Consider the following 17,706-nt stretch of genomic DNA (forward strand, 5'->3'; position numbering starts at 1 on the left):
CAATGCCATGATGACATTTGATATTAATGTTATATCTCCTATCTATGGCACTTGTCTAGGAATTAAAGGACACCTTGTAATGAGTGTTTATATTGCAAGCCATATAATTAGGTGAAAGACTATAACTTCTATTCCCATGAATATAGAAGATAAAGGGATGATCTGATTGAGGTGTTTAAGATGATTTAAGGATTTGATAGGGCAGATATAGATTTATGTTGGGCAAGGTATTAATTGGCAGTTAACTGTCAGTCAGCTGTAAGTGTTATCTTGAATAGGTGTTAATCACGGAATAGGGGAGGTGAGTCAAGACTTGTAAATTGAGTGTTGCACTTGAGTATAAAAATAAAGGATGTGCTTATATTTGTCTTGCAAAAATGGCCAACATGCTCCACCCTTTGTTTCTGATTGCTCTCTTGGAGGATAAGCCCCACCCTGAAGTTTCATAGGAATGTGTAACTAGAACTGCCTATCCCAAGGTCTCTTTGACTTTGCAAATTGTAACTTGATCCACTTTGACTTTCTGAAGCGACAGAGGACAGCTGCCGAGAAGACAGCAAGGGCCAGCCAAAGTGCTTTATCCCTAGTCAAAGTGCATGCCTCCCTCAGCCAAAGTGCCTTATCCCAGCGCAGGTACATCCCCCCCCACCATAGATGGGGCAGACATTGTGTACAGATTATTAACAGGTTTATTGGGTATGAAGTGAATAGTGACAGTGTCGTGACTTCTGGATATCGTCCACTCCAATGATGTCTCTTGTAGGGGATTGGAAGAACATGCTCTATATCTCTCCCTCCCCCAGCCCACCTTGTGCTCTCCCCCTCCCCCCAGGCCCCTACAATTTAATAGCTGCAGGTGAGAATGGTTTGCCATAGGAGGGGTAGTGCATCCCACCAATCATCCCTGTTATAATCTACTGTCTTTTTTCCTAAATCTCCCCAGTCTATGGATCCATCATTGTCATGTCTGGTGCTGTCAGCGCCATTGGTGACTGATACAGTCGCGCTTGCGCATGATTTCGTCACATTTGCTTGCATTCTTTTTGCGGCTGCCTCTAACTTTTTTGCTTAATTCATAATATGCTGGAGTTACTATTATCCATGTCTTTTCTTATGTTTTTTCTTGTCTTCCCACCACTCCTTTTGCCTGGCGGGAATTGCACTAGGGTCCCATTTATTTTTCAATATCTTTACTATAATCTGTTTATTTCTATCAGCTAAATACTTGGTCAGGGATCCCTCGGGTCCCCACTCCAAGTCCTTATCTCCCATGGTTATTTGTTGGCGGTATCTCTCCTTTCAAACTTCTCCCGAGCGAGACGGATATTTTCAACTTATACCGACTTTATACGTTCAATTGCAACGTTCTTATTATATACTCTGCTACAGATTCAATCCAGATAAAACAATATTACACAAGTCGTTTTGTCTATAGTAGTTAGGTGTAGACTGCATGTAGTCTCGTTCAGACTTGCAGGATCGGATCTCTCCGGCAGCTGACATCAGACAGACTTTTACTTGTCCTATCTGTACGTGGTAATTGAAAACGTATTTGCGTGTTTGACGTGTTTCCATCTACCAGTATCTGCCATCCGCTTGGTATCCTGCTGACTACGCCAATTGTTGTGGAATATTTCAAAATACTCCACACAAGTCTGACATAGTTCAAACAGTCTTTAATCGCACGTACAGGGAGACAACTTGCTTTCTGTCCTTAGCCAAGTCTCTCCAAATTGATGCAGAAATTTACAGATATTTATATTCATAAATGACACATTGTACAATGTCCCCACCTACTTTCTAGATTACATCATTAATCTTAATTCCTGTTTACTACCAGATGTTTACTAGTTTCGATAACTGTTAGACTGTAACAGAGGTTGCAGTCAGCATTATATAACACTTAAACAGTCACTGTTTATAAACAGTTGTGGTCAGCAGTTAGTCTGACCTATGACACACATTGTTGCAATTGATTTACTACTGACAGTTGGGGTCAGCAGATTTAGCTTAATCCCATTTCACTATCTTGTTTAGCCTTGTCTATTGTTTTACCACTCAAGCTGTTGTCCAAGATATCCTTGATTTTCCTGCCACACAAGCTAGTCGGAGGTTCCCCTTTCAGGATGAAGCTCAGGCCTTTACTGAGGACTGATCGTTCGGGGTCAGGGGGGATAGTGAAAACCCAGCAGGGGGTGAGATTGGAAGAAGGGATGGGATCAGAGGGAAGTGTGGGGGAAGAAGGTTCTGGAGGGGTGTTGGTGTCCAAGAGTTGTTGAAATTTACAATCCTTGAAACCTGAAAGGAAGGAAAAAACTTTTTGGTTAAAGTGCCGGATGAGGCAAAGGATAAAATGGAACTGCGGGCCAGGACAGCTTAGAGATAGTGAGTCGGTGCTGCTGAAGACAGAGGTCGAGAGTGTGCATGTGGTGGCGCATAGCGTTGTGTGTGGATCCCAGGATGCGGCGAGAGCAGTGGTTTGAGGAACGTTGAATATCTGAGATACCTGTAATCCTGGGTGGATCCAAAACATGAGGGGTGGAATTTCAGTTGGAATCCACATGGATTAAGTCTGAGGCAGAGACAGTTTCTGAGGAAAGAGATGTGGTTGTGAAAGCGAGTCTCGGCAGATACTTGATCAAACATGAGAAGGGAAACAGAAATCAAAGAAGATGAACAAGGTAAAAGAGAAAAATGGAAATCCCGTCTGAGGGAAGAGCAGAAATCCTAATTTTCTTTGGTTCAGTGTCCATTTTTTCCTCCTGTCTTTTTAAGTGCATTGGAGTTCATTTCCTATGTTAAAAGCACTATATAAATCCAAGTTGCTCTTTGATATACATCAATTGTTAACCTTGGGCATGTTAATCTAAGGAAGCATGTTTCAGTTCATGGTCTGCTTATAGAGACGACTATTTAACCATAAACATAAGAGCAAGTGTTGGGAGGAAGCTCAAATCATAATAGATATTTCCATTTATATCAGCACTGGAAACGTCATGTACTATGTAGTATTTGACATACCAGTATTTTAGTTCCATGCCATTCCAAGTGTTTATCTTGCTTTGCATTGTTTTGCTATTTTTCAGCTTCAGCAAAAAATTGAGAAATCCAGGCAACACTTGAAGAATCATTGTAAAGACACAACAATGAATCTACACTCTGAATCTGAGGAGAGCCCAGAAACCTGTGATTCATGTGTGTGCAAGCTGTTACTGTCTAGTTCAGAAGACGAGGCTGAATCATGGCAAAAAATTACTCCAGAGAGCAGGCAAGAAAGACATGATGAATATTCAGTGATCGAGAGAGTGGACGAGAAGCCACAGAACTGTAGTGGAACCATAGCCATCTGCGACTCCAGCAGTGATGATGATTTTGAGATTTGTAAGCATCAGACTGTGGCTCAATGCTGCTTTTTGCTTCACTAACACTTGATGCAAACAGTGTTTATGTAGTGAGGTACCTATATAATCTATATAACGTATTCACAATCTTAATACCTGCACACACTTCCTGCTAGCATCTCCACTGGCAGATTTACATAGGTTGTTATAAATGTGGATATAGGAATTTATATTCTATGAAAATAAAGACTGAATGCCTGACTTTAAATGCTATGAATTATGCCTGCACACCCTGGTCCAGTTATGCCCGGCTCTATCCCTACTTCCATCTACACTTTGTCTTGATTCTATGTACAGTGCTGCAGGAGCTGATTAGTATATTATGATTAAAGAAAATGAGGTAAGGTGGTGGGTGGGGGGGGGGGGGGGGGGGGCGAGTGCGGGGTGGGAAGGTGTGTAGGATTTTTAAAATCGCATGAATCTCAGGCAGCTATTGTTTCTCCTCCGCCCTCTCTCTCCACACCGCACCCCCCTTACTCTTATGCAGCTGATCCGTGTGTTTGTGTGTGTGTGTTTGTATGTATCCTTTTGGTTTTCAGCACCATTTGAATGTTGTCATCTTAGAGTTTACAGAATGTACGTTTGCCCAGCAAAGTTTAATTGTAGGAAATATGCTGCTGTAATATGCTGCTGTTTAGTTGAGGAGAGGTTAGAGGACTGGCCTTGGTTCAACGATCGGCCCTGTGAGTAAGAGTTTGATCAGTTTATATTGTCAGCAGAAGTTGGAGACAACTTCTGACCGTTTAGTCAGGCGATGAGTAGTTTCCTTAAAAGCTTTAATCGGTCACATTGCCTGATGTAATGTTTTTAAGCATCTCCTGCCAGAATTTTAGAATTTAATGTTTGTTTTAATTTCAAAATTAATTCAAACTTTGGAAAAGAAAGATGTCTACATCATGTTAGATTGTGTGCATAACTTGTTTCTAAGAAGTCCCTGTTAAAATAAATATATTAGTGGTCTAAATATATGCAAGTGCCAATGAACCAGGAAGGAAGACAACTGATAACTTGCTAGAGCTGTACCACAGAGTTTTGAACCAACACATTAAGAAAAAAAACAGAACAGTTTCCATAAAACCCCTGGTTAGAGGTCATATATGGTTTTTATATTTGTTGTTGAAGATGTAGACTTGAATGGGACTTCCACTAGTTAATTTGCTTTACAAACTACACCGCTATCTTTGCTTGACACATACTGTAATCTCCAAAACTGAATCTTATCAACACTTGTTTTAACCCAGCTAAGCCAGTGTTGTTCCTGTCAGTTTTTGTTCTGTAAGTTAATAATCATTTATTTTGGAGTTAATTGGGTCCTTTTTTTAAAAAAAAAAAAAAAAAAATTTTTCCAGGCTGCATCAAATCAAATTAAGCATTACATCCACGACCTGTAGATACAAACACAATTCTCAATCCAGTATTACTCTCTCCTTTGTGCCCTTGTTTCTCTTCTCCATGTGCCCCCACTCAACTGATTGAAAACCAGCTCCTATGACTAGTTGAACCTGTACAACTGGATCGGAGTTAAATAGATCTTTTGAGAAAGATGCACTGCAGAGTTAATGGAAGTGTTTCTGTGTATGATTCTGTTTAATTTGAACATTGTAAGTTTCCAATTCCATTTGTTCAGTAACAAAATTCAAAACGCTGTCTTACAGGCACAGTTTTGACCCAGAAGGGGACATTAAACTCAGACTTCACAGCAAGAAGGACCAAGAATAAAAGGTGAGTGTACTGGGGATGCCACGGTAGCTTCTGCTTCAATAAATCCTGTTGAGGAAAAAGAGCTCTGATTGGTTTTCATAGTATATAGATCAGCCTTTCTCAACATTTGCTCTAAGTACATTAGTTAGCCATTTTTCCTGTATAGCTGTGCACTGATTTTAGTCTGTCCAAGATTATGCCAATACTCATGGAGTTGGTGCTCAATTACTTTTCTGAATTATTTCAAAATAGTGGTTTGATTTAGTCATGGATAGGGTGCAGAAGAAATTCAGTATGATGATTCCAGGGGTGGAAGGCTTTAGTTATGAGGGGTTTGAGAAGAAACTTGACTCATTAGAATGGATAAGGTTAAAAAGATATCTGATTGATTATGCTCAAAATTTTGATAAGTAAATAGGGAAAGAATATTTCGACTGGTTAGTGTGAGTAACTAAAGCGCATAAATTTAAGATCACCAAAAATATGAAAGTGAACTTGAGAATTTTTAAGATGTGGAATGATCCATCAAAGTGTTGGAAGCAGAATCCATAATAGCTTTTAAAAGGGAAGTGAATAAATTATCTAGAAAAAAACTTTAAACGGGATTGTAGGTAAATCCAGAATATTACTTTAAATGAATTTGCAAGATTAGGATATAGAAACATAGAAAATAGGTGCAGGAGTAGGCCATTCGGCCCTTCTAGCCTGCACTGCCATTCAATGAGTTCATGGCTGAACATGCAACTTCAGTACCCCATTCCTGCTTTCTCACCATACCCCTTGATTCCCCTAGTAGTAAGGACTTCATCTAACTCCTTTTTGAATATATTTAATGAATTGGCCTCAACTACTTTCTGTGGTAGAGAATTCTACAGGTTCACCACTCTGGGTGAAGAAATTCCTCCTCATCTCGGTCCTAAATGGCTTACCCCTTATCCCTAGACTGTGTCCCCTGGTTCTGGACTTCCCCAACATTGGGAACATTCTTCCTGCATCTAACCTGTCCAGTCCCGTCAGAATTTTAAACGTTTCTATGAGGTCCCCTCTCATTCTTCTGAACTCCAGTGAATACAAGCCCAGTTGATCCAATCTTTCTTGATAGGTCTGTCCCGCCATCCCGGGAATCAGTCTGGTGAACCTTCGCTGCAATCCCTCAATAGCAAGAATGTCCTTCCTCAGGTTAGGAGACCAAAACTGTACACAATACTCCAGGTGTGGCCTCACCAAGGCCCTGTACAATTGTAGCAACACCTCCCTGCCCCTGTACTCAAATCCCCTCGCTATGAAGGCCAACATGCCATTTGCTTTCTTAACCGCCTGCTGTACCTGCATGCCAACCTTCAATGACTGATGTACCATGACACCCAGGTCTCTTTGCACCTCCCCTTTTCCTAATCTGTCATCATTCAGATAATAGTCTGTCTCTCTCTTTTTACCACCAAAGTGGATAACCTCACATTTATCCACATTATACTTCATCTGCCATGCATTTGCCCACTCACCTAACCTATCCAAGTCGCTCTGCAGCTTCATAGCATCCTCCTCGCAGCTCGCACTGCCACCCAACTTAGTGTCATCCGCAAATTTGGAGATACTACATTTAATCCCCTCGTCTAAATCATTAATGTACAGTGTAAACAGCTGGGGCCCCAGCACAGAACCTTGCGGTACCCCACTAGTCACTGCCTGCCATTCTGCAAAGTCCCCATTTACTCCTACTCTTTGCTTCCTGTCTGACCACTAGCTCAGACTAGTGAAAAGCAAATTAAGACTGAGATCAGGAAGTTATTCTTCAGAGTGATCAACAGATTTCCAGACAATATTGGAGGTGAAAACCCTGAAATCATTTAGTTTATATATATATTTTTTAAATTAGATACTGCAATGGGGGAACGTAGGGGCTTGCTGAACGGTGAACCAAGATTGACCAAAAGGCTTTCCTTATCGTAGTTGCCTTATATGGGGATAGGGCAGGAGTGGGAACTTATGTGGTTAGCTCTCCCAGAGAGTCGGCACATGCACGATGGGCTGAATCGTCTCTGTTATAAATGTATACTTGTATTTACTCTGTACAGCCACCAGAGGGCTCATCCTAAGGGATCCCATAATCCCTTGGGAGCACAGGTATTTAAGGAGGCTTCACAGGTTGGACAGACATTCTGGAGACCTGCAACAAAAGACTACGGTCACACTTTACTTTGAGCTCACAGTGTTCAGTCTGACTCTTTCTCCATACACAACAGTCTCATTCTGTGCTATCAAATTCTTTATATGCAAAGCATTAGAATGACAATTGTACTCATGTTTTGTTCATATCATCAGACCTGACTATATTTCTGAACTAAGCACGGATTCCAGTGGGGATGAAGGTTTTGAAAAATGTGAGTAGTATCTTAAATGTGTGTGGTTTTTTTTGAAACTTTGCTTTTGTCTTCTTCAAAGTCAGCTATGTAGGTTGGTGCTTTGTCACTGTATTTGTATTGAACACGCCAGGGTAAGGTCCAAAACTCCAACAATGTGTCTTAACCCCAGCCTCAGAGTACACCCTACTGCAGCGGTGTGGAATTTTTTCTAGTTCCCACAGTAACCATCCTATTGCTTCTTTGTGAGACTACCAATTAGCACTATTATGGGCACTTTTGTATTAAGACCCATGTCCTGCAAGACTCAAAGACGCCGACAAAAAGGAAAAAAGTCAAGGAGCCACTCAGTCCATAAATGCAGGTCGAGGCCTAGGAGCGGCAGGGTCGGGAGTCGAGGAGCCCAGCAGCGAGGCAGAGGCCCAGGAGTGGCGCAGCGTACAACAACAGCGGGGTCAGGGCTCTGGGAAGGTGCAGCACGGGCCAGCACGCATTGCGATCTATGGACAGTAGGAGTATGTGTGTGTACTCGGTCCGTGCAGCAAAGCTTGGTCTCCAGTCGTCTTGGTTAACCCTTGCCACTGGACCAAGACCTTGCTCTGTCAAGCCTGTGTGGTGGCTGATGTGCAACGGCCACTCCACGTTAAAATAATTCACGCACAGGCATCTTCCACCCTTCAGGATGTAGTTCGGGACCTGGAATGTCAGGTCCCTCATTGAAACACCTGTGAATTCATCCCTTTTTGATGTGGAAGTGGGTCATCCTCGACACTAGGGACTGCCTAATACTATACTACTAAATGCTTGTCAATCTAGCACCCTAATGCTCATTAAAGCAACCAGCAGCATTTTGAATGTGTCGGATGTCTGAGAAAATGGAGGTAAATCGGAGACCAGTGGTCAGGTTTTAAAAGTTTATGGTAGTGGTTTTCTAATCAGAAATGTCCTCACATTCCCCCTTCGAATAATCCAATAGGTAGAGGTGCAGTCTTTAATTTCTGGCTCTAATGTAAAATGAAAAGGAGCCTATTGCAGGAGTTGGGAAGCAAGTGACGGAGATAGCCACAGGCTGTGTTTCATTTTTTTAGATAAAATTTGTTCAACAAAGGAGTGAACATGTTGGGAGTGCTTGTAGCACAATATTCTTCGAGTAAAGATAGAATCATAGAAATATACAGCACAGAGGGAGGCCATTTTGGCCCAGCATGTCCACGCTGGCCAACAAAGAGCTATCCAGCCTAATCCCACTTTCCTGCTCTTGGTCCGTAGCCCTGTAGGTCACAGCACTTCAATTGCATATCCAAGCACTTTTTAACTGTGGTGAGGGTTTCTGCCTCAACCACCCTTTCAGGCAGTGAGTTCCAGACCCTCACTACCACCCGGGTAAAAAAAAAAAAAAAATTCTCCTCAAATCTTCTCTAAACCTCTTACCAATTACTTTAAATCTATGCCCCCTGTTTGTTGACCCCACTGCTAAGGGAAATAGGTCCTTTCTATCCATTTTATTTAGGCCCCTCATAATTTTATACACTTCAATAAGGTCCCCCCTCAGCTTCCTCTTCCAAAGAAAACAAACCCAGCCTATCCAATCTTTCCTCCATAGCTAAAATTCTCCAGTCCAGGTAACATCCTCGTAAATCTCCTCTGTATCCTCTCTTGTGCAGTCGCATCTTTCCTGTAATGTGACCAGAACTGCGTGCAGTACTCTTGGTGTGGCCTAACCAGTGTTTTCTGCATTTCAAGCATAACCTCCCTGCTCTTGTATTCTATGCCTCAGTAAATAAAGGCAAGTATTCCGTATGCTGCCTTAACCACCATATCTATCTGGCCTGCTACCTTCAGGGATCTGTGGACATGCACTCCAAGGTGTATTCCTTTGCCTTGTTAGCCCTTCCCAAATGCATCACCTTGCACTTCTCCAGATTGAATTCCATTTGCCACTGTTCTGCCCACCTGACCAGTTCATTCATATTTTCTTGCAGTCTACAGCTTTCTTCTTCATTATTGACCATGCGAACTTCGTAACCATACCCCCTACATTCAAGTCCAAATCATTGATGTATACCACAAAAAGCAAGGGACCTAGTACTGAGCCCTGCGGAACCCCACTGGAAACCGCATTCCAGTCACACAAACACCCATCAACCATTACCCTTTGCTTCCTGCCTCAGCCACTTTTTGGATCCAACTTGCCACTTTGCCTTGGATCCGATGGGCTTTGACTTTCGTGACCAGTCTGCCATGTGGGATCTTACCAAAAGCCTTGCTAAAATCCATATACACTGCATCAAACGCACTACCCTCGTCGACCCTCCTTGTTATCTCCTCAAAGTTCAATTAAGTTAGTCAGACACGACCTTCCTTTAACAAATCCATGCTGACTGTGCTTGATCTGTCTCTTTCTAAATGAAACATAGAAAATAGGTGCAGGAGTAGGCCATTCGGCCCTTCGGGCCTGCACCACCATTCAATAAGATCATGGCTGATCATTCCTTCAGTACCCCTTTCCTGCTTTCTCTCCATACCCCTTGATCCCTTTACCCGTAAGGGCCATATCTAACTCCCTCTTGAATATATCCAATGCACTGGCATCAACAACTCTGGCAGGGAATTCCACAGGTTATCAACTCTGAGTGAAGAAGTTTCTCCTCATCTCAGTCCTAAACGGCCTGCCCCTTATCCTAAGACTGTGTCCCCTGGTTCTGGACTTCCCCAACATCGGGACATTCTTCCTGCATCTAACCTGTCCAGTCCAGTCAGAATCTTATGTTTCTATAAGATCCCCTCTCATCCTTCCAAACTCCAGTGTATAAAGGCCCAGTTGATCCAGTCTCTCCTCATATGTCAGTCCAGCCATCCCTCGAATCAGTCTGGTGAACCTTCGCTGCACTCCCTCAATAGCAAGAACATCCTTCCTCAGATTAGGAGACCAAAACTGAACACAATTTTCCAGGTGGGGCCTCACCAAGGCCCTGTACAATTGCAGTAAAACCTCCCTGCTCCTATACTCAAATCCCCTAGCTATGAAGGCCAACATGACATTTGCCTTCTTCACCGCCTGCTGTACCTGCATGCCAACTTTCAATGACTGATGTACTATGACAACCAGGTCTCATTGCACCTCCCCTTTTCCTAATCTGCTGCCATTCAGATAATATTCTGCCTTTGTGTTTTTGCCCCCAAAGTGGATAACCTCATATTTATCCACATTATACTGCATCTGCCATGCATTTGCCCACTCGCCTAACCTGTCCAAGTCACCCTGCAGCCTCTTGGTGTCCTCCTCACAGCTCACACCGTCACCCAGTTTAGTCTCATCTGCAAACTTGGAGATATTACATTCAATTCCATCATCTAAATCATTAATATATATTGTAAAAGAGCTGGGGTCCCAGCACTGAGCCTGGCGGCACTCCACTAGTCACTGCCTGCCATTCTGAAAAGGACTTGTTAATCCCGACTCTCTGCTTCCTGTCTGCCAACCAGTTCTCTATCCACGTCAGTACATTACCTCCAATACCATGTGCTTTGATTTTGCACACCAATCTCTTGTGTGGGACCTTGTCAAAAGCCTTTTGAAAGTTCAAATACACCACATCCACTGCTTCTCCCTTGTCCACTCTGCTGGTTACATCCTCAAAAAAATTCCAGAAGATTTGTCAAGCATGATTTCCCTTTCATAAATCTATGCTGACTTGGACCAATCCTATCACTGCTTTCCAAATGTGCTGTTATTTCATCCTTAATGACTGATTCCAACATTTTCCCCACCACCGATGTCAGGCTAACCGGTCTATAATTACCGTTTTCTCTCTTCCCTCCTTTTTTTTTAAAAAGTGGTGTTACATTAGCAACCCTCCAGTCCATAGGAACTGATCCAGAGTCGATAGACTGTTGGAAAATGATCACCAATGCGTCCACTATTTCTAGGGCCACTTACTTAGTCTGCATCCCAGAGTACTTAACAGGCCCATGGGATTTATCGGCCTTTAATCCCGTCAATTTCCCTAACACAATTTCCTGCCTAATAAGGATATCCTTCAGTTCCTCCTTCTCACTAGACCCTTGGTCCCCTAGTACACCCACAAGGTTGTTTGTGTCTTCCTTTTGTGAAGATAGAACCAAAGTATGTGTTCGGTTGGTCTGCCATTTCTTTGTTCCCCATTATAAATTCACCCGAATCTGACTGCAAGGGACCTACGTTTGTCTTCACTAATCTTTTTTCTTCACATCTATAGAAGCTTTTGCAGTCAGTTTTTGTTTCTGGCAAGCTTCCTCTCATGCTCTATTTCCCCCCCTCTTAATTAAACCCTTTGTCCTCCTCCTGCTGAATTCTAAAATTCCCCCAGTCCTCCAGTTTGCTGCTTTTTCTAGCTAATTTGTATGCCACTTCTTTGGAATTAATACTATCCTTAATTTCCTTTGTTAGCCATGGTTGAGCCACCTTCCCCGTTTTCTTTTTACTCCAGACAGGGATGTACAATTGTTGAAGTTCGTCCATATGATCTTTAAAGGTTTGCCATTGCCTATCCACTGTCAACCCTTTAAGTATCATTTGCCAGTCTAATCTAGCCAATTTGCACCTCATACCACCAAAGTTACTTTTCCTTAAGTTCAGGACCCTAGTTTCTGAATTAACTTTGTCACTCTCCATCTTAATAAGGAATTCTACCATATTATGGTCACTCTTCCCCAAGGAGCCTCACACAACAAGATTGCTAATTAGTCCCTTCTCATTACCCTCTGCCTGACTTTTCCCCCCTCTCTATGACCTGTATCATCTCTCCACCGTCCCCATTCCTTCCCTGTCCGACCCTACCCCATTCCTTCCCTCTCCGACCTCCCCCCTGCCCCCGCGCATCCTTCTCTTTCCGACCCATCTTTCCTTCTCTTTCCGACCCATCTTTGCTTCAAGTATCAAATCAAAGACCAATGCATTTAAGGTGGCCAAGGTTAGTGGGAAACTAGAGGATTGGGAAAATTTTAAGCAACAGCAAAGAATGACTAAACAAGCAATAAAGAAAGGGAAGATAGATTACGAAGGTAAACTTGCGCAAAACATAAAAACAGATAGTAAAAGCTTTTACAGATATATAAAACGGAAGAGTGACTAAAGTAAATGTTGGTCCCTTAGAAGATGAAAAGGGGGATTTAATAATGGGAAATGTGGAAAAGGCTGAGACCTTAAACAATTATTTTGCTGCTGTCTTCACAGTGGAAGACACAAAAACCATGCCAAAATTTGCAGGCCACAGGAATGTGGGAAGGGAGGACCTTGAGACAATCACTATCACTAGGGGGCTAGTGCTGGACAGGCTAATGGGACTGAAGGTAGACAAGTCCCCTGGTCCTGATGAAATGCATCCCAGGGTATTAAGAGATGGTGGAAGTTATAGCAGATGCATTCGTTATAATCTACCAAAATTCTCTGGACTCTGGGGAGGTACCAGCGGATTGGAAAGCAGCTAATGCAACGCCTCTGTTTAAAAAGGGGGGCAGGCAAAACGCAGGTAACTATAGGCTGGTTCGTTTAACATCTGTGATGGGGAAAATGCTTAAAACTATCATTAAGGAAGAAATAGCGGGACATCTAGATAGGAATAGTGCAATCAAGCAGACGCAGCATGGATTCATGAAAGGGAAATCATGTTTAACTAACTTACTGGAATTCTTTGAGGATATAATGAGCATGGTGGATAGAGGTGTACCGATGGATGTGGTAGAAACATAGAAACATAGAAAATAGGTGCAGGAGCAGGCCATTCAGCCCTTCTAGCCTGCACCGCCATTCAATGAGTTCATGGCTGAACATGAAACTTCAGTACCCCCTTCCTGCTTTCTCGCCATAACCCTTGATCCCCCGAGTAGTAAGGACTTCATCTAACTCCCTTTTGAATATATTTAGTGAATTGGCCTCAACAACTTTCTGTGGTAGAGAATTCCACAGGTTCACCACTCTCTGGGTGAAGAAGTTTCTCCTCATCTCGGTCCTAAATGGCTTACCCCTTATCCTCAGACTGTGACCCCTGGTTCTGGACTTCCCCAACATTGGGAACATTCTTTCTGCATCTAACCTGTCTAAACCCGTCAGAATTTTAAACGTTTCTATGAGGTCCCCTCTCATTCTTCTGAACTCCAGTGAATACAAGCCCAATTGATCCAATCTTTCTTGATAGGTCAGTCCCGCCATCCCGGGAATCAGTCTGGTGAACCTTCGCTGCACTCCCTCAATAGCAAGAATGTCCTTCCTCAAGTTAGGAGACCAAAACTGTACACAATACTCCAGGTGTGGCCTCACCAAGGCCTCACCAAGGCCCTGTATTTAGATTTCCAAAAGGCATTCGATAAGGTGCCACACAAAAGGTTACTGCAGAAGATAAAGGTACGCGGAGTCAGAGGAAATGTATTAGCATGGATAGAGAATTGGCTGGCGAACCGAAAGCAGAGAGTCAGGATAAATGGGTCCTTTTCCGGTTGGAAATCAGTGGTTAGTGGTGTGCCACAGGGATCGGTGCTGGGACCACAACTGTTTACAATATACATAGATGACCTGGAAGAGGGGACAGAGTGTAGTGCAATAAAATTTGCAGATGACACTAAGATTAGTGGGAAAGCGGGTTGTGTAGAGGACTCGGAGAGGCTGCAAGGAGATTTGGATAGATTAAGCGAATGGGCTCAGGTTTGGCAGATGGAATACAATGTCGGAAAGTGTGAGGTCATCCACCTTGGGGGGGGGAAAAAAACAGTAAAAGAGAATATTATTTGAATGGGGAGAAATTACAACATGCTGTGGTGCAGAGGGACCTGGGGGTCCTTGTGCATGAATCTCAAAAGGTTAGTTTGCAGGTGCAGCAGGTAATCAGGAAGGCGAATGGAATGTTGGCCTTCATTGCGAGAGGGATGGAGTACAAAAGCAGGGAGGTCTTGCTGCAACTGTATAGGGTATTGGTAAGTCCGCACCTGGAGTACTGCGTGCAGTTTTGGTCACCTTACTTAAGGAAGGATATACTAGCTTTGGAAGGGGTACAGAGACGATTCACTAGGCTGATTCTGGAGATGAGGGGGTTACCTTATGATGATAGATTGAGTAGACTGGGTCTTTACTCGTTGGAGTTCAGAAGGATGAGGGGTGATCTTATAGAAACATTTAAAATCATGAAAGTGATAGACAAGATGGAGGCAGAGAAGTTGTTTCCACTGGTCGGGGAGACTAGAACTAGGGGGCACAGCCTCAAAATACAGGGGAGCCAATTTAAAACCGAGTTGAGAAGGAATTTTTTCTCCCAGAGGGTTGTGAATCTGTGGAATTCTCTGCCCAAGGAAGCAGTTGAGGCTAGCTCATTGAATGTTTTCAAGTCAAAGATAGATAGATTTTTAACCAATAAGGGAATTAAGGGTTACGGGGAGAGGGCGGGTAAGTGGAGCTGAGTCCACGGCCAGATCAGCCATGATCTTGTTGAATGGTGGAGCAGGCTCGAGCGGCTAGATGGCCTACTCCTGTTCCTAATTCTTATGTTCACTTTCCGACCCACAATTCTTCCCTGTCAGCTGCAGCTCAGTGGGTAGCACACTTGCCTGAGTCAGAAGGTTGTGGGTTCAAGTCCCACTCCAGTGTCTTGAGCACACAAATCTAGGCTGACGCTCCACTGCAGTGCTGAGGGAGTGCTGCACTGTCTGAAGTGCCGTCTTTCAGATGAGACATTAAACCGAGGCCCGTCTGGTCTCTCGGGTAAAAGATCCATTGGCACTATTTCGAAGAAGAGCATGGGAGTTAACCCCAGCGTCCCGGCCAATATCTGTCGCCCAATCAACACAACAACAAAACAGACCATCTGGCCACCAACACATTGCTGTTCGTGGCAGCCTGCCGTGCCCCCCACACCACAACAGTGACCACACTCATCGGCTGTAAGGCACTTTGAGACGTCCAGTGAAAGGCGCTATATAAGTGCAAGTCCTTCGTTCTCTGATCCCAATTATCCATTCCCCTCGTCCTGACCCCTCTTCCCCTTCTCTCTCTGACTCCCGTTGCCTCTCTATAAAGGTGATGACTCTGAACTGGGACCCTCCGTTAAAGCCAAACTATACTTGGACTACATGTCAAAGTCAGGTGGCACAGACAGACCCAAACCAAACCAAAAGATTGTACAAAGGCATTGGTGTTTGGGACACTTCTGATGGGGCACATCGTCCTAAATTCAGCTTGGGGACAACATCTCTAAAGCACACCTTAGGCTAGGACTCAATAAATGAAGATTTATCCTGTCCCTCAAAGGGTGGAGAGGATGGAGGTTGTGGGGGGGGGATGGAGGTTGCGGGGGGGGGTGGTGGAGAGGTGGGGAAGAGGGAGGGAGGGGGGGGTAGAGGGAGGGAGGGTGGGGTGGAGGGTGGGGAGAGAGGGAGGGTGGTTGGGGGGGGGGGAGAGGGAGGGTGGTTGGGGGGGGGGGAGAGGGAGGGTGGTTGGGGGGGGGGGGAGAGGGAGGGTGGTTGGGGGGGGGGAGAGGGAGGGAGGGTGGTTGGGGGGGGGGGGGGAGGGAGGGTGGTTGGGGGGGGGGGGGAGGGAGGGAGGGTGGTTGGGGGGGGGGGGAGGGAGGGTGGTTGGGGGGGGGGGGAGGGAGGGTGGTTGGGGGGGGGGGGAGGGAGGGTGGTTGGGGGGGGGGGAGGGAGGGTGGTTGGGGGGGGGGGGAGGGAGGGTGGTTGGGGGGGGGGGAGGGAGGGTGGTTGGGGGGGGGGGGGAGGGAGGGTGGTTGGGGGGGGGAGGGAGGGTGGTTGGGGGGGGGGGGGAGGGAGGGTGGTTGGGGGGGGGGGGGGAGGGAGGGTGGTTGGGGGGGGGGGGAGGGAGGGTGGTTGGGGGGGGGGGGAGGGAGGGTGGTTGGGGGGGGGGGGGGAGGGAGGGTGGTTGGGGGGGGGAGGGAGGGTGGTTGGGGGGGGGGGGGGAGGGTGGTTGGGGGGGGGGGGGAGGGTGGTTGGGGGGGGGGGGAGGGTGGTTGTGGGGGGGGGGGGAGGGTGGTTGGGGGGGGGGGGGGAGGGTGGTTGGGGGGGGGGGGGAGGGTGGTTGGGGGGGGGAGGGTGGTTGGGGGGGGGGGGGGGAGGGTGGTTGGGGGGGGAGGGTGGTTGGGGGGGGGGGAGGGTGGTTGGGGGGGGGGAGAGGGAGGGTGGTTGGGGGGGGGGGAGAGGGAGGGTGGTTGGGGGGGGGGGAGAGGGAGGGTGGTTGGGGGGGGAGAGGGAGTTGGGGGGGAGGAGGGAGGGTGGGGTTGGGGGGGGGGAGGGGGTAGAGAAGTGGGTGAGGGGGGTGGGGGGAAGAGGGGATGAGGGGGGGGGGGGTGCTGGGATGGAAGTGGGGCGGGTGGTAGTGAAAAGTGACAGGAGCAGAAGGTAATTGGTTTATAGATTTTCAGAAATTGTTGCAAAAATTCAGGCATGTGCCTGAAGAGGAAATGTAATGGCATAGATAGAAAGTGGTTGATGGATCAAGAATTAAGGTATTTGTCTTGGTCAGATTGGAGAAAGGTCTGGAATGGTGTATTGCAGGGATTTCTGCTGGATCCAGTTTTGTTCTCTGCTATACAATCTTGAAATCTGATGACACAAGAGTAAGTAGTTTGGCAAACACCAAGAGGACTGTACAAAATTTTAGGATAACAGACAATTTGTGGAATAGGCAGATAAGTGACCTTCAAATTAATATGCTTGAGTGTGAGTTAATACAATTTTGAAAGAAAGCGAGGAATGGGAATATACATCAATAGAAAGCTAAAGGGAGTGGGTAAGCTGAGGACACCCTCCATCGTGTTGTGTGGCACTACCGCCGTGCAAAACGGGATAGATTCAGAACCGCTCTAGCAGCTCAAAACTGGCCATCCATGAAGTGTTGCAGGCCATCAACAACAGCAGAATTGTATTCCACCACAATCTAACCTCAAGGCCCGGCATATCCCTCACTCTACCATTACCATCAAGCCAGGAGCAGCACCAGGCATACCTAAAAATGAGGTGCCAATCTGTGGATGCTGCAACAGAGGACCACACGCCTGCTGAACAGCAGCAGAAGCCACATGATGTAGCTAGAGATAAGCGATTCCACAACCAACGGATCAGATCAAAGCTCTCCAGTTGCGAATGGTGGTGGACAATTAAAACCAGTAACGGGAGGAGGCTCCTTGAACATCCCCATCCTCAATGATGGAGAAGCTCAGCACATGAGTGCAAAAGACACAGCTAAAGCGTTTTCAACCATCTTCAGC

General features: G+C 45.5%; 1 protein-coding gene across 3 annotated transcripts in view; it reads left to right on the top strand.

Annotated features, from left to right (window-relative positions):
• Positions 1–17,706, top strand: part of gcna (germ cell nuclear acidic peptidase) — a 48,705-nt gene that overhangs the window by 5,070 nt on the left and 25,929 nt on the right. For all 3 annotated transcript variants that reach the window (XM_070881984.1, XM_070881985.1, XM_070881986.1), the window contains exons 3-5: positions 3,087–3,381; positions 5,057–5,123; positions 7,425–7,483. In XM_070881984.1, coding sequence (XP_070738085.1) covers positions 3,087–3,381; positions 5,057–5,123; positions 7,425–7,483 — 421 coding nt within the window. The remainder of the gene's footprint in view (positions 1–3,086; positions 3,382–5,056; positions 5,124–7,424; positions 7,484–17,706) is intronic.

Source organism: Pristiophorus japonicus, chromosome 6 (assembly GCF_044704955.1).
Source record: "Pristiophorus japonicus isolate sPriJap1 chromosome 6, sPriJap1.hap1, whole genome shotgun sequence".
Classification (NCBI taxonomy): Eukaryota; Metazoa; Chordata; class Chondrichthyes; family Pristiophoridae; genus Pristiophorus; species Pristiophorus japonicus.